The sequence below is a fragment of the Xenopus laevis genome, chromosome 4S (genome assembly GCF_017654675.1).
Source record: "Xenopus laevis strain J_2021 chromosome 4S, Xenopus_laevis_v10.1, whole genome shotgun sequence".
Lineage (NCBI taxonomy): Eukaryota > Metazoa > Chordata > Amphibia > Anura > Pipidae > Xenopus > Xenopus laevis.
This window is the reverse complement of record NC_054378.1, coordinates 79,139,365-79,165,685: the sequence shown is the minus strand read 5'-3', so window position 1 is coordinate 79,165,685 and position 26,321 is coordinate 79,139,365. Positions and strand designations below refer to the sequence as shown.

Sequence of the window (26,321 nt, the reverse complement as noted above, 5' to 3'; positions counted from 1 at the left end):
ATTTTTGAGGTGAAAATATGACAAATTAAGAATCACTACTAAATTGTTTATAATACAGTCAAACAAGCGGTGAAGTCTGATGTGTACTGAGCTTTATTTTGTCTGTATAAAGAAGTGATCCCCAACCAGTAGCTTGTGAGCAACATGTTGCCCTCCAATCCCTTGGATGTTGCTCCCAGTGGCCATAAAAAAGGAGCTTAATTCTGAATTCCTGGTTTGGAGGCAATTATTGGTTGCATGAAAACCAGCTGCACTGCCAAACAGAGCCATCTTTAGGATGCCAGTCCACATAGGGGCTACCAAATAGCCAAACATAGCCCTTATTTGGCACCCCCGGAATATTTTTCATGCTTATGTTGCTCCCCAACTTTTACAGGTTGCCCATGTGCAAAAAAGTTGAGGACCACAAGTATAGATTAATGCTTAATCCTTGACACCAACCAAGTGAGGTGAGCCCATGAATACTACAAAACTGGGGCATCTGAATGGTAAGGGTATAGCTAGTTTCAAGTATTCCATTAGTTTTCTCTGTATCTACAGATAAGAATATAAATACATGAAAGAACAGACTATAGATGCTAATTAAATATTAATAGTCTCATAAGTAAAAAAAAATCTCAATGACTAAAAACTAAGTCATTGATAGTAATAGACATACTATTACTATACATTTATAAATTACTCACAGCAGTTGAACTATACAATGGTCACAAAATATGCACTTAATCAATTTACTGAATAAGTCCAGACTTTTCTTTTACAGTAAATTCTTAGGCCCCAATGCAAGGTCCAAACAGAAGAGTACAAAAACACAATTTTAATAAAGAAGTAGTATATATATATATATATATATATATATATATATATATATATATATATATATATATATATATATATATATATATATATCTATATATATCTATATATATCTATATATATCTATATATATCTATCTATATCTCTATATCTCTATATCTCTATATCTCTATATCTCTATATCTCTATATATATATATATATCTCTATATATATATATATATATCTCTATAGATATATCGATATATATATATATATATATATATATATATATATATATATATATATATATATATATATATATATATATATACACACACACACACACACACACACACACACTAAGGGATCTATTGGAATGCTTGGGACCTGGGTTATTGCTGCCATTGACGCATAAGCACTGATGTGGCAAAGACCAGATTAAGGGGTTGCTAAACAGGTGCCACAGAGTCTACATGACTAGCACTTAAAGGGTTAATCTTTCATAGCAAGTGTCAGAACCTTAGGCTAATGTTACATTGGGTGACCCAAATGGTGTCAAATTGCTTGAACTCATTCATCATTGTGTTGCTGAAACCATAGCACTTACTTGCACGTCACTGCATTTAAGTGGAACACAACTTCTAGTATTACTGTTTGAACCAATGTTCAATGCCATTCCCAAGAGCCAATAGTGTTTGTGTTTTATAAGCACCCAATTTTGACAAACTCGTTAAGGAGCAGTTTAGGAAGCGGGCTTAGTTTTCCATTAAAGAAAAGCAAAACAGGGTCCAACTTCTGGTGTTCCATAGTAACTCAGGACGAGCAATATATAAGGTCTTGGTATAAAAGAAAGTATATAAATGTAAAAATAGTGTCTCTCTTTAAAGGACCACTAATAACAAAATAGTAAAGATATAATATAAATCATTTTATAGATTAGAGCCAATTTTTTTGGTAGCAACAGTCTTATTCTATATAAGAATTCTTTGAATTATGCTGGTCCACTTTTAACCAACCCTTCTTTGTTATAAATAGTTTAGCTATTATCTGCTAAATAATTTGGGTCCTACTGCTGATTTATATTAATGTAGTCAGAGCTACAGAAGTCATTGCTGGGCCAAGTAGTGTTGCTGTCCAATGCATATGCCTCAGCTGCCTATCCCCTAGTCCACACTGATCCATAACTGACTGTTCCTCAATGGAAATCAATAACATATATTTAAACATTTTAACCAAAATGACTGAAACGCCCAACAATATTGGTCATTTTAAATCAGCAAACAAGAAAAGAATTATTTTTTTTACTGACTGCATAGCAGTAGGACAGAAAGCTTTTGGCAAAAACCCACTGTTAACATTTGTATCTAATGATTCAAACCTTCCATTAAACAGATTTGCTGTGCAAGATCAAATCTGAGTTATGTTTCTATACCACTGACCAATATTAGAGCTACACAAGGTAAAAAAAAGCCAATATAATTATTTTTCAGTAGCACTGTAAGTGTATACAATATATACCCCAAGCCGTTCTATGAGTCTACCAACCCTACATCAGGAGTATAGATTCTGTATTCCATATGGGCTTTTTGCTCTGTGCTTACAGTGACAAACACAAAAACCAATAAAGCAGGAAAAGTATGTTTTATTCATTGCATTACATTTTCGTGGCCAGTTCCATGAATAAAAATGTATTCATTTATCGTGTAAAGCAAATAAGTGCAAATGAAGTCAACATGTACTTTTAAGACGCGTTTATGCATTTCACTACTCCAATATTATTGAGATTGCACATCAAAACTAGAAAAAGCTTAAAAATGCTTGAATAAATTCCCTCAATTACATGAGGGAGGGCTATCTCTACCCAAACTAAGCAATGTATATTGTAGCAGTGATATCATGAATGGCTTTGTATGTGTATTATATTTTTAGCCATTGAGAGTGACTTAAAGCTGGGCAAAAACATAAAGAGCTGGTAGTTTGGCAAAGTCTATATACAGGTTTGTTAGTAGAAAAAAGCATCAACAGTCTAATGTAGTTCTTGTCCTATGGGATTTTCAAACATGTCTCACAGATATTTGCTCAGTTTGCAGCAGTCTGTCAGGAATGGGCAAAAACTGCCAACTTGTCTCCTCCAAGTTATAAAGAGGTCAGATAAATATGGTTCGACAATGTTTATCAACAGCTACCTACTCTTCCACAGTAGTCACATTAAGTGACGCAGCAGCAACCTACATCACCCCAAACTTGGTTAAACTATAACTTGCTGGATCTCCCTGACACAAGGCATTCCTCATGTTGGGAATCCATGGTTTAAATTGTAAGTAAAAACAGATGTGGCTGAAAAGTAAAAAATTACATATTTTACAACTGTTCCCCACCCTCTCTCTTAATCTACAGTCAGCTGATTAACAGGATATTGCTGGCAGCATGAATAACCAGCATACGAAGTGTGATTCATGCCAGCAAACCAGACAAAGGCAGTATAGCACAGAGCAAACAAATAGATTATGATTAACTCATATGGTCCTTTAAATTACAGGAATCTATAATATGACAGCTGGACAAATAAACTTGGTTGAATTTGCATTAAAATCATGGTTTATTTACGCAGTGCCAGACTATTATACAGTGCTTTACAATACAGTACATCAATCAAAGAAGTAGCAATCTTGCTGCTAAAATGATGAACAATTAGAAAGTTACTATTTCACACAAGAAGTAGAAGTATTCAGTGACGGAGAAAAACACATCTGCCCTGTCATTTAAAGGACCAGTAACATCAAAAAAAAATTGTTAGTATACAAAGAAAAAAAAAAACTAAGACAAATTAAACTTTAAAATCGCAAAGCCTTTATTAAGAAATAACTTACCGAAACTCCACTTCTTCTCCTCCTCTTCAGAAAAGGCAACTCGACGACAATCCATCTTGTGGCGCTCGATTTCTCCTCCCTGTTTATCTCCTATAAGGAAGGCATGGAGGAGAAATCAAGCGCTACACGATGGATCACCCAATTGCTTTCTGAAGAGGAGCTCAAGTGGAGTTTCTGTAGGTTATTTCTTAATAAAGTCTTTGCAATTTTTAAGTTTCATTTGTCTTGGTGGTTTTTTTTCAATGTATACGAAATAATTTTTAAATTTTTTTTTGATGTTACTGGCCTTTTAAGCTGTATGGGCTACATTTAGGCACAATGGGCTGCCCAAGTTAGTGCAACAAATGCAGCAAATCTTTCCAAAGATGGCCACAGGTCTTCAGAAGATAAAAATAGCACTAGGAGAGCACAAGAGAGAGCTGTGAAGCCATGGAACTCTATGCCTGAAACAACTGTTTTGAAAGATACATTAATTACTGAAGATAACTCTAAGTAGATCCAGGGAATGGTCTGATCTTTAAGTCAGTAATGATTTTTCCCCTACTGATGAAAACTGGAGAAGCTTCAAATAAACTTGCAGTTAGGCAGGTTTCACAAAAAGGTCTCCTATTCATCTTTCAATCGCTCCTTCAATCAACAAATTGATTGCTAAGGTAAACTAGGCCCTTGCAATCAGAAATTTGCTCCAAACTGAAGAGTTGATGAACAAGAAAAATGAAATAATTAAAAAATAAAAAACATACAAAAAAAATAAAAAATTAAGATCGACTGTAAATGGTTTCAGAATACCACTGTCCACATTATAAGGAGGAAGAAAGGTGAAATCACTGGAGGGTGCCAAAAGTTTTTTTGTTAACATGAGCACTGGCCAGTGGTATGAGGTAAGGGAATACAGTCACTGGGAAGGGGCACTGCACAATGATTTTTTTGTGATAATCCAATGCAATGTACAATCGTTCTTAATTCTGTTTTTTTAATATTGCATGAACATATTTGTTGCCATTACACCAGTGTTATGGTATTTCATATTTGACAATTGGTATAAATCTTTTTGAAAACTCCTTGCACAGTGAGCATTATAGAGTTGAACCTATTGAAACAATGAATTCTATCTGATTGTTTTCAAGGGCAGAGTAAACATTACAATTTGCTAGCTTGAGTACAATATCCATATGGATATAACTGTCTCTATTTCTTTTTTTTTTAATTTGTTTTTATTGAAAGTCAGTCACGTACATCCATGAAAACAGAGGTCCACGATAATAAGTGGAATAACATATAGTAACATGTACATGTGTCATAAAGTCAATAATGAAATAGAATGACAAACTGAAGAATAAACAAATAAACAGAGTATGTGCTATTTCTTTTTTGATTTTTATTCATTTTCTCGATAAAAGAAGACTCCAAATATTTCCAATTATTATTTTTTGCACAAAGGCAGATCCACAGCTTGTGTGTAAATTATAAAAGCAGCTTTATTCTCTGGTCTGATAATAAATGTTCAGTGTCCTTTGATGTGACCATAGGAAAACCTTGGCTTCCTCAGGGTTTTCTTCTTTTTTCCCCCAATTTTCTCTAATGAACAGTCAACACATAATTGTAGGAAACTGGCATATAACTGGCCAGGAAACTGGCATATAAGAAAGGCAACAGCAAGCCAGGAAGACATGAACTGTTTCTCCACTCAAGTTTAATTTCTGTAAACAATAAAGGAAGGATTGGTTACTTAAAAACCAAAACCCTAAACTGAGAAAGTTTCTCAGGATATCCCTTCCGTGAACTGATAAGAGCACAAGTTCTGTGTGTGATCACGAATATAATAAAAAAAGTAGTTGTGATTACTCCACCCTGATTTTGTCTCTGGATACTGAACTGTTTCTCAAGTGCATCTTGAAAGTGCAGAAATGGGCTGAAAAAAATGGGTCAGAAAGCATCCGGTTTATGTATAGCTGCCTTAAGGCAGTCAAAGGGCTCAGTATCCTAACCTTTTATTACAGTCAGTCAACTAAAAATCAGCTCTTGAACAAGCCCAGAGTTACAGTTAAAGAGATACTAACACCAGAAATTAAACCATTTTTATATCTTTCATAGTATTGGCTATGTTTGCTACTTAGAATTTTGCCATAAAGTATTTGCTCAAAGCTTTTACATAACCCATCTGTTTCACCATGCTTGTCTATGAGGGGGGCTGCCATATTTGTGCAGCAGGAGACCGTTAGCATTAGAAACTTTAACTGACAGACTGAGATGGAACAGTCAGGTTGGCAAAACAGTCATGTTTAGGAACATCAACTAAAAATGATTTACACAAATAAACATATCAACAAAAAACGGTCAACATGGCGCATATGTAACTTTTAATGTATAGTCATATTTTAAAAAGTAGTTTTATAGCGTCAGTATCACTTTAAAGGGACAATATCATCAAGAAGAAAGGGCTTATTTCTGCCTTAAAACAATGAGTTCCTTATGAAAAAGTTCAAGTCACTTTTGATCCCAAATTTAGCAGTGTATTTCTGGTTACTGAATCAACAAAAGCATTTGGCCTCACGACATTATGGCTTATGATGGAAATAAAGATTAAAGCCATTTTTTAAGCTAAAAGGTAGAAATAAAGATGAATGGCACCACAGAAAACATTACTTAAAAGACCAGCAACATAATTTTTTTTTAAAAAAAAAATTGTGTTTCTACTTAATGGAAAAAAAAACAGCAAGGCAGTTTTAACTTCCAATTTGCAAAGTCTTTATTAAGAAATTACTTACCGATTCTCTGCTTGCGCTACTCTTCAGAAACGGCACGATCCATCGTGCGACGCTTCTTTTCTCCTCCCTGCCTTCTATAGGAGATAGCCAGGGTGGAGAAGTTGAGCGCCGCACGATGGATCCTCGCCATTTCTGAAGAGGAGTGCAAGCAAAGAATCGGTAAGTCATTTCTTAATAAAGACTTTGTAAATGTACTTTCTGATACACAAAGACAAGAAAGGCCAATTAGAAATGAAAAGCTATGACATACTAATGATTTCTAGAGGTACAAGACTCTTTCCTTTTTACTGTTTAATATTCAAGACCATCTCCACTCAAGGTTTTGCTTTCAGCGTCTCCAGAGGAGGATAATAAGTTAATTGTTCAGCAACCTAGACAACAGGCCTAAGAAAAACATATTAAAACATATTTTACATTTCAATTTATAGATTCAAGCCTTAAAATGTTTAATTTAGTTAACAGAACATAAAAACAATGGTTAGTTACTTTAAAGGACAAAAAAACTACTATATGCCTGATCTGAAATGCTCTTTAAGGTTTCCCTTTTAAACTCATCCAGTTTTGCCTTGCTTATAAAATATCACCTCATTCTCGTTAGCTGGCAAAAATCTTTTAATCTGTCCGATCGACCAAACGACCAATGTCCATGGTACGAAAAATGTTGGGACTCTCCAGACACGGTCTGAAAATCGTACGAATCAAGGATTCATACGATTATATCTGCAAGTCTATGGCCACCTTTAAGGTTCCCATTCATCGGCCGACATAAGCTTCAAAGAGCCAGCTTATTGGGCAATTTATGGGGCCCTTTCTCAATCGATATCTAGCCGAAAGTCTGCAAAAAAAATGCAGGCCTAGAGCAGCAGAGCCAATGCTCTATGTACCCTGGTCCTATAGGGGTACCTCACCTTAAAATCTCATTTTTTTTTGGAACTTTTAGCTTTCCTTGTCCTTTAGGGCCATGGTACACTAGGAGCTAGGAAACACTAGTTGCCCGCAATAAATGTCCTCTTCTGAGGGTGACTAATCTCCTGTAAATGCTTTTCCTCTGGCGATAAAGTGAATTGCGGTCCTTCATTCTTCCGAAGTCGCCGGAATTGAAGAGACGGTATGAACAGAAAACAAGAACTATAAACAGAGGTATTTTTTTAAGGTAATGACACACCTGGAGGCTAAGGATGACGTTGTGCAAATTCATACAGAACATATAACGTTTTCAAATCCAGAACTGGGTGGTAACAAAATGGAAAAAAATCTAGTCCAAGAATGGAAAAATATAAGCCTATCATTCATCAATCATTTGTTTGTTTCAAATTGGCAATTGAAGCTTTTTCAAGTATTTACTCTTTCATTACATTTCTTTTCCACATTCAGTTTAAAGGGATCCTGTCATCGGAAAACATGTTTTTTTCAAAACGCATCAGTTAATAGTGCTACTCCAGCAGAATTCTGCACTGAAATCCATTTCTCAAAAGAGCAAACAGATTTTTTTATATTCAATTTTGAAATCTGACATGGGGCTAGACATTTTGTCAATTTCCCAGCTGCCCCTGGTCATGTGACTTGTGCCTGCACTTTAGGAGAGAAATACTTTCTGGCAGGCTGCTGTTTTTCCTTCTCAATGTAACTGAATGTGTCTCAGTGGGACATGGGTTTTTACTATTGAGTGCTGTTCTTAGATCTACCAGGCAGCTGTTATCTTGTGTTAGGGAGCTGCTATCTGATTACCTTCCAATTGTTCTGTTTGGCTGCTGGGGGGGGGGGAAAGGGAGGGGGTGATATCACTCTAACTTGCAGTACAGCAGTAAAGAGTGATTGAAGTTTATCAGAGTACAAGTCACATGACTTGGGGCAGCTGGGAAATTAACAATATGTCTAGCCCCATGTCAGATTTATCCCTTTAATAAATAAAACATGCTAACCATCTCTCAGCTGAGAAGTACCAATGTTACAGCCTTTTGAAGAGTAGTTTTACTTATGGGGGGGATGGGTTCAAACAGCAAAAACCACCAACACAAACTATCCTAAGGGACAGTTTTGCCTGCTGCTTTCTGTCACTGAATCTAAAATTACATTATGCTTGGTCAGTGGAGTGCAGGGAACTGTAATTGCGGGTGGTGATGTTAATGTGAAAAAAGGTATAGGTAGGACCAGAAAAAACCTAATAGCAAGTGTAGCTTGAAAGAATTTAAAAGAATTGCTTTTTGTTGCCATTAACCTACTTGCATAATTAGCAGTTTTCAACCAAAATTCCAAAGGGTAAGATAATTATAAAGATTTACAGTGAATAGTGCACCCCCTATTGTTTTGCTTCAGACAAAATCAACATTTTTGCAATCTGGACAAAACATTTATATTTGGAATTTGCATTTATATAGCAATTCTCCTATACCCTTTTTAGCTACATAGCAATCAGAGCTGATGAGCCAAGTAAATATAAAAATAGTAAAAAAAAATATAAAGGCAGCCTGACTGAAAAAAGTGCCCTGACTGAATAATCAAACACTGAAACTCCACAAGGCATAGTCCAATATAAAGCATTCTTGATTCACATTCCACCATGTACAGAAATAGCTCCTGATAGAAGACAGGATGTGGTAAAGGAAAAATATATTTTTTGCTTCTGAACACTGAGTATACAGCACTGATTCATAGGGATCCAATAGTTATTTTCCCTGATGGATTCAACAGTCTCAGAGTCTGAAATAATGGCTCAGTGGGAGCTGACAAGGGGCAAAAGCATGATGGCCCTAAAATAAATGCAGAGCAGTTCCAGTTCCTTACATTTCTATAAAGAAATGGTTTGAAGCTGCCCACACTGCTAGCTGGAGATCTATAGAAGTGCTGCAATGGAAAGCCTTTATACGCATTGCAATCATTTGGAACCTGGAGGTAGCAACAAAAAAAGTCACACAAAAGGCTGATTCTTTTTACAGCAGCATTCAAATATTAACAAGTATGTCACTTTTCTTTTTTCTTTCTTTTGCAAACTACTGAAGAAATAAATCAGGGTACCTACTCAGTCAATAACATTTAGGGGCATTGAATCTGAGAAGTGAGCCTGAAATTTAAAAGATCCTTCCCTGCTCACTAATTATGAAGTGAAATTACAATTACCACCAGTCGTGTACTTCTAGCACTGAATTACCCGGACGGATTACCCACTGCTGTTGTCTTATGGCAGGGTTGTCATATTTCACTCTCTGACATTAGAATTAGATAATAAATACAACTGAACTGTCTCCACAGCCCTACCAGAAAATGACAAGTGTCCATTAAAATACCATGGCTTCTAGACAACATGTCAAAATTGCAAAAGCTCTGCTAAAATGCAAATATTGTGCAAAAATATTGTGTAAAGGCATTTACCGACAATGATGGCCCTTTAAAGCTAATGCTCGCCTGTAAAGGAACAGTTCAATGTGTAAAAATAAAAACTGTGTAAATAGATAGGATGTGCAAAATAAAAAATGTTTCTAATATAGTTAGTTAGCCAAAAATATAATGTATAAAGGCTGACTGGATGTGTAACATAATAGCCAGAACACTACTTCTGGCATTTCAGCGCTCTATCTCTGAGCTAGACAGCAACTTGAAGGGGGGTCACATGGTACATGTCTGTTCAGCGAGTTTGCAATTGATCCTCAGCATTCAGCTCAGATGCAAAAGCAACAGATATGATCCATGTGGCCCCCCTCAAGTCTCTGATTGGTTACTGTCTGGTAACCAGGGTAACCAGTCAGTGGAAACCAAGAGAGTTGAAATGCAGGAAGTAGTGTTCTGGCTATTATGTTAGACATCCAGTCACTCCAGCCTTTATACATTACATTTTTGGCTAACTAACTATATTAGAAACATTTTTTATTTGCACAGTCTATTTTTTATTTTTACACTGAACAATTCCTTTCATTTAACTTTTAGTATGTTACAGAATTACTAATTCTAAGCAACTTTTTAATTGTCCTTCATGTTTTCTTTTTTTACGTTTTCAACTTTTTACCTTTTTCTTCTGTTTTCAGTTTTCAAATTGGGGTCATCCCATCTAAAAATAAATGCTCTGTAAGGCTACAAATGAATAGTTATTGCTACTTTATTTCTCTACTATTCATAATCCAGTATCTTATTCATATGATTCACATGATTGCTAGGGTAATTTGGACCCTAGCAACTGAATTGCTGCTGAATAAAAAGCTAAATAACTTAAAAAACACAAATAATAAAAAATGAAAACCAACTGCAAATTGTCTCAGAATATCATCCTCTACTTCAGATATTCAGTAAATTATATATCATGTTAAAGGGATACTGTCATGGGAAAAAAACATTTTTTCAAAATGAATCAGTTAATAGTTCTGCTCCAGCAGAATTCTGCATTGAAATCCATTTCTCAAAAGAGCAAACAGATTTTTTTATATTCAATTTTGAAATCTGACATGGGGCTAGACATTTTGTCAATTTCCCAGCTGCCCCATGTCATGTGACTTGTGCCTGCACTTCAGGAGAGAAATGGTTTTTGGCAGGCTGCTGTTTTTCCTTCTCAATGTAACTGAATGTGTCCCAGTGGGACATGGGTTTTTACTATTGAATGTTGTTCTTAGATCTACCAGGGAGCTGTTATCTTGTGTTAGAGAGCTGTTATCTGGTTACCTTCCCATCTGTTATTAAGCTGCTGGGGGGGAAAAGGGAGGGGATGATATCACTCCAACTTGCAGTACAGCAGTAAAGAGTGATTGAAGTTTATCAGAGCACAAGTCACATGACATGGGGCAGCTGGGAAATTGACAAAATGTCTAGCCCCATGTCAGATTTCAAAATTGAATATAAAAAAATCTGTTTGCTCTTTTGAGAAATGGATTTCAGTGCAGAATTCTGCTGGAGCAGCACTATTAACTGATTCATTTTGAAAAAAAATTTTTTTCCCATGACAGTATCCCTTTAAATACTGTTTTTATGAACAAATAAACACTTTTTATTTTGACAACATTATCCCTCTACAGAAACAAGTGAACCAGGCTAATTTTATGCTCAGACAACACCCTGTTTCACCTAGATCACACTCCCAGCTGAAAAGAAAATGGATGTCTGAGAAACCTATAAAGTCTTTGCTTGGAAATTTACCATATAGAAGGGCTAGGAGCTTAAACTGTAATAGCAGTTTCCTCGGACACTGGAGATACCAGTTTAACTACAAATGAGTGTCTCAGTTAAAGGAAAACTAAATCACCCACTATGTTAAGTCCCTACTAGCCCCCTCCCTGGCTCCCCTCTGCACAGTCTTACCCCAGAATTCTGTCCCCTCTTGAAATAGTGACCGCACTGCGGATAATTCCCCAGAAATAACGACTTTCCTCGATTACTTTCTATTTTCTGTCTGTTTTTCTAATATTGAAGTGTAAAGTGTAATTTTTTTACCTTCTAAAGCAGCTCTGTGAGGGGGGTTGCCGACTCTCTAAACTGTTCAAAATTGATATATTTATTGGATACATTTGTTATCTTTGTCCGTGCTGAGAAGAATCTCTGGGTTTCATTAAGAGGCCCACATAGCACAGAAACCCCTAATATAGAAACCCATCACAGTCACCGGTTTCTTCAAAAAGTATAAATAAATGCCATTTTCTATGCTGAAATTCAGTTGGTTAACAGTTTTTCTCTTTCTGCATCATTTGAAATCCTGGCAGGGAAGGAAGGACTAAAACACTGATGTTACAAATTGTAAAAACTTCTCCACAGCTTACAGACAGCATGCAGGAACTACATTACCCACAATATATTGCACTGTGATGTTCTGTTCCTTATTGAAATCATGTATGCTGGGAATTGTGGGGTTTGGAGGATGCAGGCTGAGGACAGGTGGATGTTGATACAAAGTAACAGTAGTCAGCCAGCTCAGCAAAGTAGTCAGCCAGCTCAGCAGGAGTGCAGGGGGCTAGACTTAGGGAACTGTCTGAAACCATTAAAAATCATTAAACGTCTGCATATTGTTTAATTGATGTATATTGCAAAGTTTCTTGAAATTATGTTTACTTTTCAAAAAGCTCAAGTTATGTTTTTGTGGAGTCCCCCTTTAAAGCCAGATACAATAGTTGATACTATTTCAGAGATGCTGCTGAAAAATGTATCAATTAATTGTATCAACTAAATGTAGCAAATTGTAACAGTTTAGATGCTCCTGGATCGCTGAGCTGCCAGACTGAAACACTTTGACTATCTTAGATTTTGGAAAAACGGTAAAAAATAAAAGATTGAAAGCATTTGAAAAAAAGTAATTATTTCTGGTGAGCAATCTGAAAACAACAGAACTGAAAAAGTGTTTGGAAGGTGAAAAACCTCTAAGGACAAGGGGCAATTTGAGGCACTTTGAGCGCTGCATTCGTAAAGGGACATTAACGTCAAAATAATTTTAGTTAATCCACCTCTAAACTGCTGTAATAATAGGTAAATCTTACTCCACCTTAGATTTTTTTTGGCTACTGTCACACAGGGCTGATTCATATTGCGTAAAAACACTGAGAATCAGGTAATCCATTGACCTCTGCTTGCTAATGTATCAATCAAGCTTTTTATTGTTTTCTGCAGTTTAAATTTATGTTCACAAACTGTCACAACATTCCTCTAAAACGCCAAAGAAATTGAATCATAAATTTAATCTCAAGATCTTGATAAAAGGCTGCTTACCAAAATCTCTTCCCCTTTAGCTTTAGCACACAGACAGATTTGGGGAGATTTAGTTGCCTGGCGACTAATTGCCTCTTCTTCGGGGTGACAATTTACCCGAATTGCATTCCACCTGCTAAAATGAAAAATCGCCTGCGGCAATGCACTCGCTGTGCTTCGATTTCCAAAGTCGCCCCCAAAGTTTCCTTGTGAGGCAACTTCGGGCGACTTCAGAAATCAAAGTGCCACAAGTGCATTGCCGCAGGCGGAAGGCAGTTCAGGGAGATTGTAGCCCCGAAGAAGAGGTGCTTAGTCGCCAGGCGACTAAATCTCCCCAAATCTGCCAGTGTGCTAAAGCCCAAAGCTGACTTGCAGTTTGGTGCACACATAGGAATAGGTCTGTTATGTGATCACCCCTTTTTTAGAAGCTGCAGCAGATCAGATCAACAAAAAGGGCAATAAAGCATTATGGATGAAACGGTTATCAAGATTTACATATTATTACACCAATTTAGGGTGGATTAAGGGGGTTGTTCCCCTTTGAGAACTTTTAGTATGATCTATAGAGTGATATTCTGAGACAATTTGCAATTGGATTTCATTTTTTATTATTGAAAGTTTTTGAGTTATTTAGCTTTTTATTCAGCAGCTCTTCAATTTGCATCTTAAGCAATCTGGTAACTAGGGTCCAATACCCTAGAAACCACACATTGATTTGAATAAGAGACTGCAATATGAATAGGAGAGGGCCTGAATAGAAGTATCAGTAATAAAAAGTAACAATAACAATACATTTGTAGCCTTACAGAGCATTTGTTTTTTAGAAGGGAGTCAGCAAAGCCCATTTCAAAGAGGCAAAGCGTCAGAAGAAGCCAAATAACTATAAAAAATAAATAATGAAAACCAGTTGAAAAGTTTCTTATATAACATAATAAAAGTTACCTTAAAGGTACACCACCCCTTTAAGTAACAGTCACCATTACAGTCTCTTCCAAACTTTTGTGCAGTCAACAATTCCAAGTGACCGTTATCTGACATAAAACTGCACCTGTGATTGCCAATTAGTAAATGAGGTGCAATTATAAGCATTTTGTCGTATGGCCCACTAAAGTGCTGTGTGGGTCCCTGTCCTTAAGCTGGTAGCACATGGGGTGCTTTTTAGCAAACCGAAAAGAGCCCATAATCACCTCCCTTCCGCCAACTTGAATAAAAAATGTTTAACAGTGCCAATGCTGTTGCTTTTTAGCCTGAAAACATTCTAGAGCTTTGATTGCATTGAATGAAAAACTTTCTGTGTACAATAATCTTAACACTTAGAAACCATATTACATTGTATGATTACACTTTTGTATACAGCAGCCTACCATTGTATTGTAGTGAATAGCTTACTATTTTGGCTTCAAATAGCCTGTTACTTTATAGAAATGTGCTGCACTGTCTAATTCACGTCAAAATGTAAGCTGTACCAGCAATAGCAGGAATTTTCTCAAAGGAACATACAAACTGATTCCGGAATCCACACAGGTGAACATAAAGAGCTCTATTCATTACTAGTACCAGTAGTTCAGTAGGGCAGTCTCATCTAGGACCAGAAAGGCCATGGCACCTTTCATAAATGACAAGGCAAAGAAGAGGAAAAAAAGCACAACGGCAGAACAGTGTTAGAAACATTTATAGAGCAGTTACTATGGTAACTAAAACCATTTGATAGCTTTTATATTTTTCACTGCATTGTTTTGAATAGGATAGTGGGCAGTGAAAATGCACTATATTAAAAATAAAGTTAGGTCCAAAATCAATTAATATTGTTTGGAAAAAAAACTTAGATATATCAATTAACACAATTCCTTTCTTGGCATATATTGTATAAGACTAGGGCCTAGCTACTAAGGGTCTGTACAAAGAAGGTTTGAGCATGTCAGAGCTACATTCTGCTATGGCCATTGGATCAGTGCTGGCCTACAGGCCCAAATTTGGACAGTTTGGTTGGTTTTTTAACATGCCACCTGGCCATGTATGGCAGGTTGGTGGCCATTTTAACATATTTGGAATTGTTTCGGACAATCTGCAGCTAATATATGAATTTTTGCCATGAATTTCACAGTTAGCCGATGACACCTTATACAAGTTGATGCCAATAGGACAGCCTATTACCGTTTAAAAGATAATGGCACATAATTATCTAAGTATGTACAACAATAAATTCATTTTAGTCAGGAGGCAACTATACGAATCCTGTTTTACAAACCATTTTTATCACAACCACCGATGCTACAGAAATACATACGAATAGCAAGAGCACTAATTAGTGTTGTTATTAACATGTATTTATAAAGGGCCAACACATGCCGCAGTGCTAATCCAGACCAAATTCTACTCTAAATATGAAAGGGGTTTTCAATACACTCTTGGTTGGTCACATCACTGTGATTTCTCTTCTGGTCCTGCAACTTAAGCTTGGCAAACAAAGATGAAATATAAGCTAGAGCACTGTTTACCCAGAAGATTGAACATTTTGCACTAAACGTGTAAATAAACACTGAATGCATTAGGCAAGCAGAGTTCTTATAAAAGACATTTGTGATAAAGGCAAATAGCACACTGTTGCCAGGATACAAAATATGATTTCTATTAAGCAATATCATAAATGTCTCTGTGAGATGTCAACTCATTTTTAAAGTTAAAATACTAGCAACAGTACACTGTTGCCATGATACAGATCATCCATCACTTCTTACCTCCAGGTGGCACAGATTATAAACAGATGGGTTACCTGGGCTCCTGAATAAGGGGCTTTGCCAAGAAGAATAACGGGGCCCCAATGAAAAAATTCACCTGTGGACACATGACCATGTCTCTGAACCACCCAGTCATGCTTCATTAAATCAAATCCCTGCCCATGAGCTACCCAATTTGTATACCCTCTCCTACAGACCCACCCTTGCACTCTCCACTGCCCACAAATTGCACTTTCTTGGGGCCCCTCTGCTACAAAGCCCCTAATTGCAGTACCCTCTGATGAACTAAACTTTTAAAGGGGCCTTAAAATTGACTTTTAGTATGACATAGACAGTGACGTTATGAGAAAATATGCGATTGCAATTTGTCTTCACTTTTTGAATTGGCTCAAAATATTTACAGCCAACACACAGCTTGGTAAGACCAAAATACCCAGGCACGTAATGGGTTAGTTTCCCACCCCCAGAAAAAGTGAATCACAGCAAATAGTGAAGCTTCAGCTTGCCAATTAAAACAACAATGTGAGATTGTCTTGAAGGAAAATCTAAATCTTAAAAATAGAATTTCTATATCTTGGACTTCTGTACCAGCCTTGGCCAACACAGCCCATATAAATCAAGATATGCCCCTTAGGAGAACCCCATCTTCTTTTCTGCTGATTCAAAGCACATGCCCTGGGGCTGCTGTCAGTTACATGAGCTTAGAGATCAACTCAAACTACAATAACTATATCATATATAATTTATAGTATGCACATTACTCAGTCATTTCATCTCCTCCATGTGGGCAGACATATTTGTGGCACCATTTCCTGTTTTTTTTTGGGGGGGGGGAGATTAATTAGAGTATGTGCACTGATTTTTCATTGCCATGACAAAGGCTCTTCATTATAGCGGGCGTTTGTGAAGATTTTCATTCATCCAAGTCATGGTATATCTGTAGAAATAAGTCTGCTAAAAATGTTTAAAAATCAGATAAATCCTTGTGGATTGTTCTTCTACTTAGCTGGAAAAAATAATGCAAAAAATTTGGTGCCGGAAAAGACTCAATAAAATCATGAAAAAATTTGAAACATCCGAATTTTTTGGATTTGATGCCCAAAAAACGCGGAAATTGAGTATTTTCTGATTTTTTTTCCCACAAAAAGTTTGTGTTTTATTAACACAAATTTGACCAAACTCCCATCCAGAATTCTACCTTATCAAAAAATAATGGAAATAAATTGGTGGCGGAAAAGACTCAATAAAATCATGAAAAAAATTGAAACAAACATTCTTCAGATTTGAAGCACATAAACTCGGAAATGGAGTATATTTTTTTTTCCTACAAAAAGTTTGCGTTTTCCCGTTTAAAACTCTGACCAGAAAAATTTGGGATTTATTAAATAACTCCCTAAACTGCAGCACAGAAAACAGTACATTTTGCATCAGAACTGTTTAATTATCAGAGGGGACCCCAAGAAAATGAAGGACACATCAAGTCCAGTTGATTTGACTTATTTCTACAGACATTATAGCTGAACATTGGTTTCTTTCATGATGCACTAAGCATTTTATACATTTTCAAAACACACACTATATCCAGGAAGCTCTAAATCACATATTATTTTAATTTTTAAAAGTGATTTCCTTTTTTCTCTGTAATACTTAAATTGCATGTTTTGCTTTGATTCTAACTAAGATACATTAATCCAGTTAAGTAGAACAATCCACAAGGATTTATCTGATTTTTAAACATTTTTAGCAGACTTAATCATCAGTAAATACTTTTATGGCAAAATGTTATGATAGATGTAAAAAAAAGTTTCAATTCAGGTGTCACTATATCTTTAAGGTGATTATTACCTAAAATTCGAAATGTTCTTATTATTTTATTAAATAACCCCCCCCAAATGGCAGCATAGAAAACAGTACATTTTGCATCAGAACTGTTTAATTAGCCAACTTGAAAGGAGAATTCAACCGTAAAGAAAAAAAAAAACCTACCCCCCTACCTTACATAGACCCCCCTCCCTCCAGCCTAGCTGCTAGGCCTGGCAAATGCCCCCAAGTCTTTACTTACCCCTTGTGCAGATTCTGTCCAGGAGAGTTCACGGCAGCCATCTTCTTCTCTTCGGTAAACTTCTGGAATAGAGCTGCATATCGGCGCATGTGCAGTTGAAGCAATTTTCTGTTTTGCATCAACTGCGCATGCCCCAAAAGTCACGGAAATTGCCGAAGCGCCACTCTCATTGCGAAGATTACCGTAGAGCCGGAAGATGGCTGCCGTGAACTCCGCTGGACTGAATCTGCACAGAGGGATAAGTAAAGACTTAGAGGCATTTGCCCGGGGTAGCAGCTAGGCTGGGGGGAGGGATCTATGTAGGGTAGGGGTTTTTTTACTTTACGGTTGAATTCTCCTTTAATGACGGATGTAACCTCGCTTTCTCCAAATGTTTTGGTGATTTCTGATGACCCTTAAACCTTAGCTTCCCAACAACAATCCAGAGGACGTTGAGAAATATGCAATGTCACAAAAGCATTCCATGGGGAGCTTCTGGGAAAAAATGGCTCTAGACCCTTTGGCCTGGTACATTAAGTTTTGTAGATAAAAAAAAAACAACATTTCTAGTCATGTTCATTATTTATTTAGTTTTTCTTTACAAAACAAATACCAATGGCTATATTCTTATCTCTTGTATTGTTCTTCATATCTAATGTTAACAGAAGAAACCCTGTGTCTTCCCTATAAGCAAACAACAGCTGACTTATGAATGTGGGGGGAAAAAAAAGCTACTTATACGTAGAGATATGGTCATCCCTTGAGAAGGAAAATGAACAAGCAAACAGCTGTCAAACCTTTTGCCTCCATGAGTGACTGACCCACAGAGTAATAGCATAGTCTTATAAACTGCCCAGCTGAGATCCACCCCCACCTTCATTCACTGTATAAGGGAAAAAGTCATACCTCACCAGTCATTAATTAAAGGACCTGGTGGTACAGTATGAAGTGCACAATGCCATGATGTAACTTTAACTTTCATGATAGCAGCTGCTTAGCATTAAAAACACACAAATGCTGCCCCAACCAAAATCATGGTTTTGTTCCATAATGAACCACAAAATAATGTACCTAGACACCACACTTGCTCCAAACACAACAATTATTATTTCTAGTATTTTTTAAACTAGCATGCATTCTTGAAGCAGTATATATTTATTAAAAAATATTACTTGACTCACAACTAAGACTAAAATGAGCAAAATGCTTGTGACCCTCTAGGGTGCATAATAGCAATCTTATAGTAACAACACTATTAGAAATGTTGCCATCATGACTGGTCACGGAGTCACATCTCTATGAGAGTTAAGTACACATTTATTGGATAGAATATGCTAAAATGATCACCTGCAAAATACCACTTAGGCCTGATCATAAAATAAACAAGTAACACCTAGTCTGAGCTCTAGCTCTGGTGTGGAGCTTACAGCTGAAACAGTGCATTGGGGCTGCTGAGGGCTGATTATGTGCTGCTGTGTGAACTGTTAAAGTGGTTGTTCGCCTTCCAAACACTTTTTCAATTCAGGCGTGATAGTTCAGAGGAAACAATTCACCATTTTTTGCATTTTACCCACTGTGTGGGGGCATTGTGCAAATAGGCACAGGCCCCAGCACTCTCAGCTCAGGGTTTTCAGAGTGAAAAAAAAACATGTAAACTCCCTTCCCTAACACATCACTGACAATGAGCAAATATGTGTCTGTCACAAACTTAAACGCCATTCTGAGGTGCAAGGTAGGAGTGTAAGGGGGCCTGTCCTTACTAACTTTAGTAAGACATATGTTATTTATTTCGAAGTCTTCTTATTTACTATGTATTTATTATTAAACGTGAGCTGCCAAGCTACTCACACTCGGATGCTATAAAATAAAAGATCACCCATTGACACCAAAGAGGAGGTGCCCCCAGTGTTCAAACACAAAATTGCTAAACCTTATAGCTGCATCTCTAGTATATACAGTGTTTAAAAATGAAGAACAAGATTAAGGACCCTGACACATGCTGTTTTGTTTCAGGTGCATACTCTCCTCTTTTACAATTAATCTTACTTTACTTAATATTGTCTAGAGTGGGCAACAAAACATCCAATGTTTCTTCCCAACGGCTTTAATGTAAATAACCAATGGGAAAAGATATGTCATATAATAGTCCAAAGCTGCCTCGCAAGGCAACTTCAGGCTACATTGGAAAGCAGTGGTGATGAATATTTTCCAACTAGCAACTATTGTCCAAAAATTGTTTGCATATCCAGTGGAAGAAACAATTTTTGCTGATGGAAATGAATCTTTGGATGTTTTGTCACCCATGCTAGAGAAGATTAAGTAAATTAAAGCAAATTACACAACATATTACAAATCCAGCCAAATTTCCCTCCCAGTTTGAGGTATAAAAATGAATACAATGCAGCTGAAAGTTAGGACAGGATTGGGTCTGCTTACTATTGCTATTTCATTATACATGTACTTGGAGGCTGTAAATACATGACTAGCTAAAACACGCAATACTCTCACCTTTGTGACTTATGAAAATTGTTTATGTGCCAATTTCCTGTGTCTTTCACAGGTATGTGCATTTTACAATGTTACCTTGACAAGAAATCTAAGAGCCGTTTGTGCAAAATGAGGGACAACCTTAACATTAACTTGTAGTATATTGTCAACATAGTAAAATAATGTGCAATTTGTTTTCATTTGGGGGGGGGGGTCGTGTTAACTTTTGTTCAGCAGCTCTCCAGTTCAGAATTTCATTTGTTGTATGGTTGCCAAGGTCCCATTAAGCCTAGCAACCATGGACAGACTGGAAAATAAACAGAAGAGCGGCTGAAAAGGAAGTACAATAACCTTGCTGGGCAGCAGCCTTTTTGGTTGCAGGAATTAGTCAGTCACACAGCATTTTAGATTGAAGCTGGAAAGCAGTAAATAATTAAAAAACTAAATTTAAAAAAGATTAAATTAAGAAGTTGCCAAGAATAGGCCATTTTATTAGACACTGAAGATAACTTAATGATGAACTACTCCTGTATGTAAAAGCCCTGAATATGCTTTCTGCTATGGGAACAAAGACACAGCAACAGCACACAAACAGCATGCAAATAACCATTTGAATCTGCCCTCAGCCAAGGATATTTCATTTTTTCCTCTGTCACGCAATGCAGATTTAGTTTAAAGCATTATCACAAGAAAAACCAATAGAAATTCTAGAACCTAAAGATATTTCACACTGCATTTGCATTTTGTTTTGCAGGCTCTGTAAATATTTCCTTCAATGCTTTTTTTTTGCTGCACTGTCAGAATAGCAGGCAGTGGCTGCTACTTGCGACTCCTACACACTGGCTTTGTTTCTTAATAAGCTGAGCATTCCAATTTTTTGGAACTTGGTAAGCAAATCTTTGAATTTCATTCTTCTAATTCATTTGAATTCTTCATTCAAGTGTATTCTACTAAGATTCAATGTTGTGTCATACAAAAGACAAGGTTGTAACAGTAACACAACGCATTCATCTGTATTCTGCCAGACACACATATGCAAAGTTCAAACTGGACCCATTACACTTTTAAGGAAAAAAACAGGCAGTGGACAAAGAAAAAAAATGGGATGTCGGAGTAATTATAGCTTACAGTTTAACATTTAATAAAAAAATAAAAAAAAACAGACAAGCATAATAACTCATTTACGCCTGCCACATTATGTAAAGAAAACATCTTAGGTGCTATTATGGTCTAATTGTTCTCTGTTTTTAAATGACTAGATTTTTTTACATTTTTGAATTCTGGACACTTGTACTAAATCACACCTTAACAAAGAAATATGTGAATGTCTGCATCACTTGGGTTAAAATTATGATTAGAGTGGAGGTGTGGGGATGTCGGGGGTTCGCTCCTACATATGTTTTGGACCTGTCATAAGTTGAAACGGTTTTGCGACATGGTCAGAGGTTGGGTTGAAAAGGTAACTATGATGGTAGTGCCTCTGGATCCCTTGGTGTATGTGCTGGGTAATAAAATCCCTACAATACGGCATCCCACACAAAAAATGGTTAATTGCATACTCACGGCGGCTAGGGGATTAATAGCAAAAAATTGGAAGGCATTGGCTACCCCATCAGAAAAGGAATTCCTGGACAGACTCAGATATGTTCGGAGGATGGATTATCTAACGGCACTCAAACATGATAAGGTAGATCAGTTTAATAAGATCTGGGGTAGCTGGGATGCTATTGAGGCCATGTCCCACTTTTGAGCTATTGCTGGGGAATGATGTAAACCGGTTTGAGGGGATGTCAAATAAAGTCAATGCAGATGCCTTGGTATGACGGTTGGGGGTATGATATGTCTGTATGATGGGGAAGGGCAGGATGGTGATTTGCCGGTATCACTGGGACAAATATTTTGAAGTCATGCATAGGAAAAGTTTTGTTTTCTATGGGTTTGTATTGCTGAATTTTATCTCAAGCTGTTTCTTTTGTAACTGAGGATAATGTCATGGCCCATTGAGGGCAAACTGTTTGATGTCTATGTGAAACTTGAAAAAATAATAAAAATTTTCTTACAAAAAAAAAAAAAAAAAAAAAAATTATGATTAGAGATGTCCAACCAATGACCCTCCAGCTTGAGAAACTCAATCACTGCCAGTTTCTAGTCAGTCTTCATTTTCATGGGTACTTATTTTTCATTCTTGGCTCTTTATCTCTTCATCAGCCATCTGGTTGCTAATGGAAAGTGACTGAAGAATAATTATACATAACTGTATATGTCACCTTCTATTCACTTTATGGTTGCTAGTATCACTTCCCTAGCAAACTGAAAACAATGTAAAATGAAGGGAGCAGAGGAACGACAGTAAAGGGAAATCATTAAAAATATGTCTATATCATGGTATGTAAAGTGAACTTACTGTTTAATTACTGCTGCAAATGTTCCTGTTTGTCCTGTGATAGTTTTGACTCGATTAGGGTCTGGCCACAAGGGCAGATTCGGGGAGATTAGTCGCCAGGCGACAAATCTCCTCTTCTTCGCGGCAACTAACCTCCCCGATCTGCCTTCCGCTGGCTAAAATGAAAATCGCCTGGGGGCAGGAACTCGGAGCACTTTGTTTTCCAAAGTCGCCCGTGATTGTCTTATGAGGAAACTCCGGGCGACTTTGGAAAACGAAGTGCTCCTAGTGCCTGCCCCCAGTCGATTTTCATTTTAGCCGGCGGAAGGCAGGTCAGGAATATTAATCGCCACGAAGTAGAGGATAGTAGTAGACATATGTTTAATGATTTCCCTTTACTGTCGTTCCTCTGCTCCCATCGTTTTACATTGCCTTCTGTTTACTAGGGAAGGGAGAATCAAGACCAGCTCCCCATACGTGAATCAACATCATTCTCAATATTACAGGTGAATGTATGGTGTCTTATTATAAACAAGTCTGCAACGAGCTGCCTGTAATTTTTGTCAATAAAAAATGCTTTTAAAAATCAACATGGAGAATTATCCTACAGAATACATTGTATTATTTTTAATGTTATTGCTCCATAACAAATCAGTATAGAAGACAAAGGACCTTCACAGGGCCAGAACATTGTAGGAATCTGAAATAGCAACATATTGACATAAGATGACTGAATCACAAAAGGAAAGCTCTATATTTATTGATGAAATCTGGCAATATGAGTATGGCAATTATTGTGGAAAAACATGGGATAAAAACCACTGTCAATCCAAGGGGGTTTATTCCAACAGAACAGTGGAGCAAAGCAAAGAAAAACAAAACGTGTAAGCACTGGAGTAGAATGATAACCATAGACACATGCACATGTTAATCATAATTGTCCGATTAGTGAAGAGCACCTCCTGCTTCCATGCCCTACAGAACCAATTCAATTAATCACCACCGCATAATTGATTGTCAAATACCAGGGTAGCTGCCAAAGGTTGACTCTAAATATTATTTACAACAATTTGGATTGAAACTGAGGACATGCTGATGTTATATGAGCCACTAGCCCAAATACATGGTTTAAAATTACAATACTGGTTAAGGCTTCACTAGCCAGCACAAAAACAATTCTGCAAGCCTTCTAAAGATGCATTTGATTCGAAGAGAACCAGTTTACTACTCTGATATTATTGTACTTATGTGCACATGTATTTGATATGTTACATGAAATTTGGAAATGGAATGGCGGTGCACTAAACAGAGTTGCCTCCTGTCAGCTGCAAATAAACTTTTGGTAAGTTTTCTACATAACGTAGCCCTTTCAACAAGTACAACTTTTTGAATTACTCACGAGCCAAGTGAACTGAAGTTGCACTAGTGTTGGCTAATTTGCATATGGCGAGAAGTTAAAGTTCAATGGACATATATGTTGCAGCAAATACATTACACTACACAAGCCCGGGAAACCTTATAAAATAAATTATAAAATAGAGTTGTTATATTGCCCTACACATGAGCCCAGTGAATAGTTTATGTGCCATATGTTAGGAAATGTAGGGGAGAAGCCGGTTACCCCCCCAAAAAAATTATGCTCTTTTGTAGCCTAGCACCCTGAAAAAGGAAAATGCCAGCGTTTTTTGAGACTTAGAAGTTTTTTTTGAGGAAGTCCTATCTACTCAATTGCCTGGTCTGAGGTGGTGAAGGCAAGGCTGGCGCAAGAGGCAACGTTCAGTCTGCAGCTTAGTGAATTTGCGTAGTTACGTCCATTCGCCAGAGCGCAAATTAGCCTGCCGTTAGGGAGTGAAGTACCGCTAGAGTCTGTCTCCTTCGTTAGCGAAGTTAGCAAAGCGGCGAAGTACCGCTGGCGAATTTTCCCCCGCGTTAGTCGCTTCACCCTTTAGTAAATTTGCCCCATTGACTTGATGTGGGACTGGGTTGAATTGTATATTAGGCCTGTGACTCCACTAGAAGGCTTACCCCACACAGTTAGATGTGATTGACAGGAAAGACACTTCACTGCTCAATAGTTTCACCCACAATACGATCTCCCACACTCCACATGCCAAGAAGTTCTGCAGCAGCTAGCAGTTGGATCATAACACACTATAAACTGCCCATGAGATGTGCAACCCACGTGTGACTAAATATGCTGAGTGGGAGCTGCACAACGCTTTCACTTATAGGAACATCAGCAGAGATAAATGCAGCCCACAACTCCCAGCCACTGCTCCATACCAGCCACTGCTCTGCCCCAGCCAACTGGGTGCCCACCCCCCAAGAATACAATCCCCGGCTCCACTTACCGAATACTCGCACCCATCCCTGCTGCTGGCACACCGACTCCATAAGGATCCTGTCCAGAATTCCCCCCGCTCCCCCGGGAGAGTCCAGATCCTCTGGGAGGGAATATCTGTCCTGGAAGAAGTCATGTCCGGATATTACCGAATCCCCGCTGGGGGATAAATCCATCATGAACATCGCAGGCCCGATCTAATGCTCTGCCCCGAGCTCCCCAGGGAGAGGAATCCGGGGCACGGACTGGTTCTGTAGGAGAGTCCCTAGCATAGAAACCCTACAGCTCTGCTGGGCGCAGGATGACAATACACGAGGTCACTTTACAGACAGCGTAGAGGTAAACGCCTCTCTCTCGCTCTCTATGTAGGGGATAGACGAGGTGGAAGCGACACGGTGCCTTTATATATAACCTCGTCACACGTCACTGAGCCCGTGTTCCGCAGCCCTAAGCGCCAAGTACACGTCGTCAAGGCAACCGGACTGCACGAGGCGGCGCTCGGGTCTCTTGGACCGGCTGCACTAGCCGCTGCTCGAAACTCCTAGCCTCCAGCATCAGCGGCATCCCTGGGAGATAGACACGAGCAATCAATCGCCAAAAACATACACCATGGGAGGAGTTTGTAGCTTAGGGAACCTATGGGAAAACTGGCAAATAGATAGCTAATAGCATCGATCAGGATGCGCAGTTTAGGGGCCCTCTTGTGGCCGGGATAAGTAATGGAATAACTAGTGTGAGGTGCAATAGCGTCTTGTCTGCTGCAACGAGGTGCAATGAGCCTATCACATACAGTGAATTCACAATTAAAGGGGTAGTTAAACTTCAATCTGAATTTAATATGTCATAACGTTTTCTATTCTTAGCAAAAGTCCATCTGCTCTTTATTAATGACGTTCCTTCCTTTTCCTGCTTTCATGCAAGAACTCCTGCTGCTGGAGGATGCACGACATGGGCAGCATTAAGTTTCGTACCCTTATCCAATCCAAATCACCCTTCTCCATTAAACACAATCTGGACACTCATGAATGGATTGTAAAAGGCCATACCCGCTTTTTATTACAAAATAATTTATCATATAATTGCAAATGTCCAATATCTTAATATCACAAACTGTCCAGCGGGATCCCCACCCATAGCGCTGAAGGCTGCTGCAATGGAGATCCCTTTGTAAATGGATATCCGCATTCTGAGGCTATTCCCCTTGTTGTCTTTTTCTTCTTTATAGTGGCCAATATCCCCCAA

The 26,321-nt window shown here is 37.7% G+C and overlaps 1 protein-coding gene across 2 annotated transcripts in view; it reads right to left on the bottom strand.

Annotated features, from left to right (window-relative positions):
• rasal2.S (RAS protein activator like 2 S homeolog) overlaps positions 1-25,670 on the bottom strand; it is a 152,374-nt gene extending 126,704 nt beyond the window's left edge. For both annotated transcript variants that reach the window (XM_018260952.2, XM_018260953.2), the window contains exon 1: positions 25,090-25,670. In XM_018260952.2, coding sequence (XP_018116441.1) covers positions 25,090-25,264 — 175 coding nt within the window. In that variant the 5' untranslated portion in view covers positions 25,265-25,670. The remainder of the gene's footprint in view (positions 1-25,089) is intronic.
• Between the last annotated feature and the right edge of the window lie 651 nt (positions 25,671-26,321).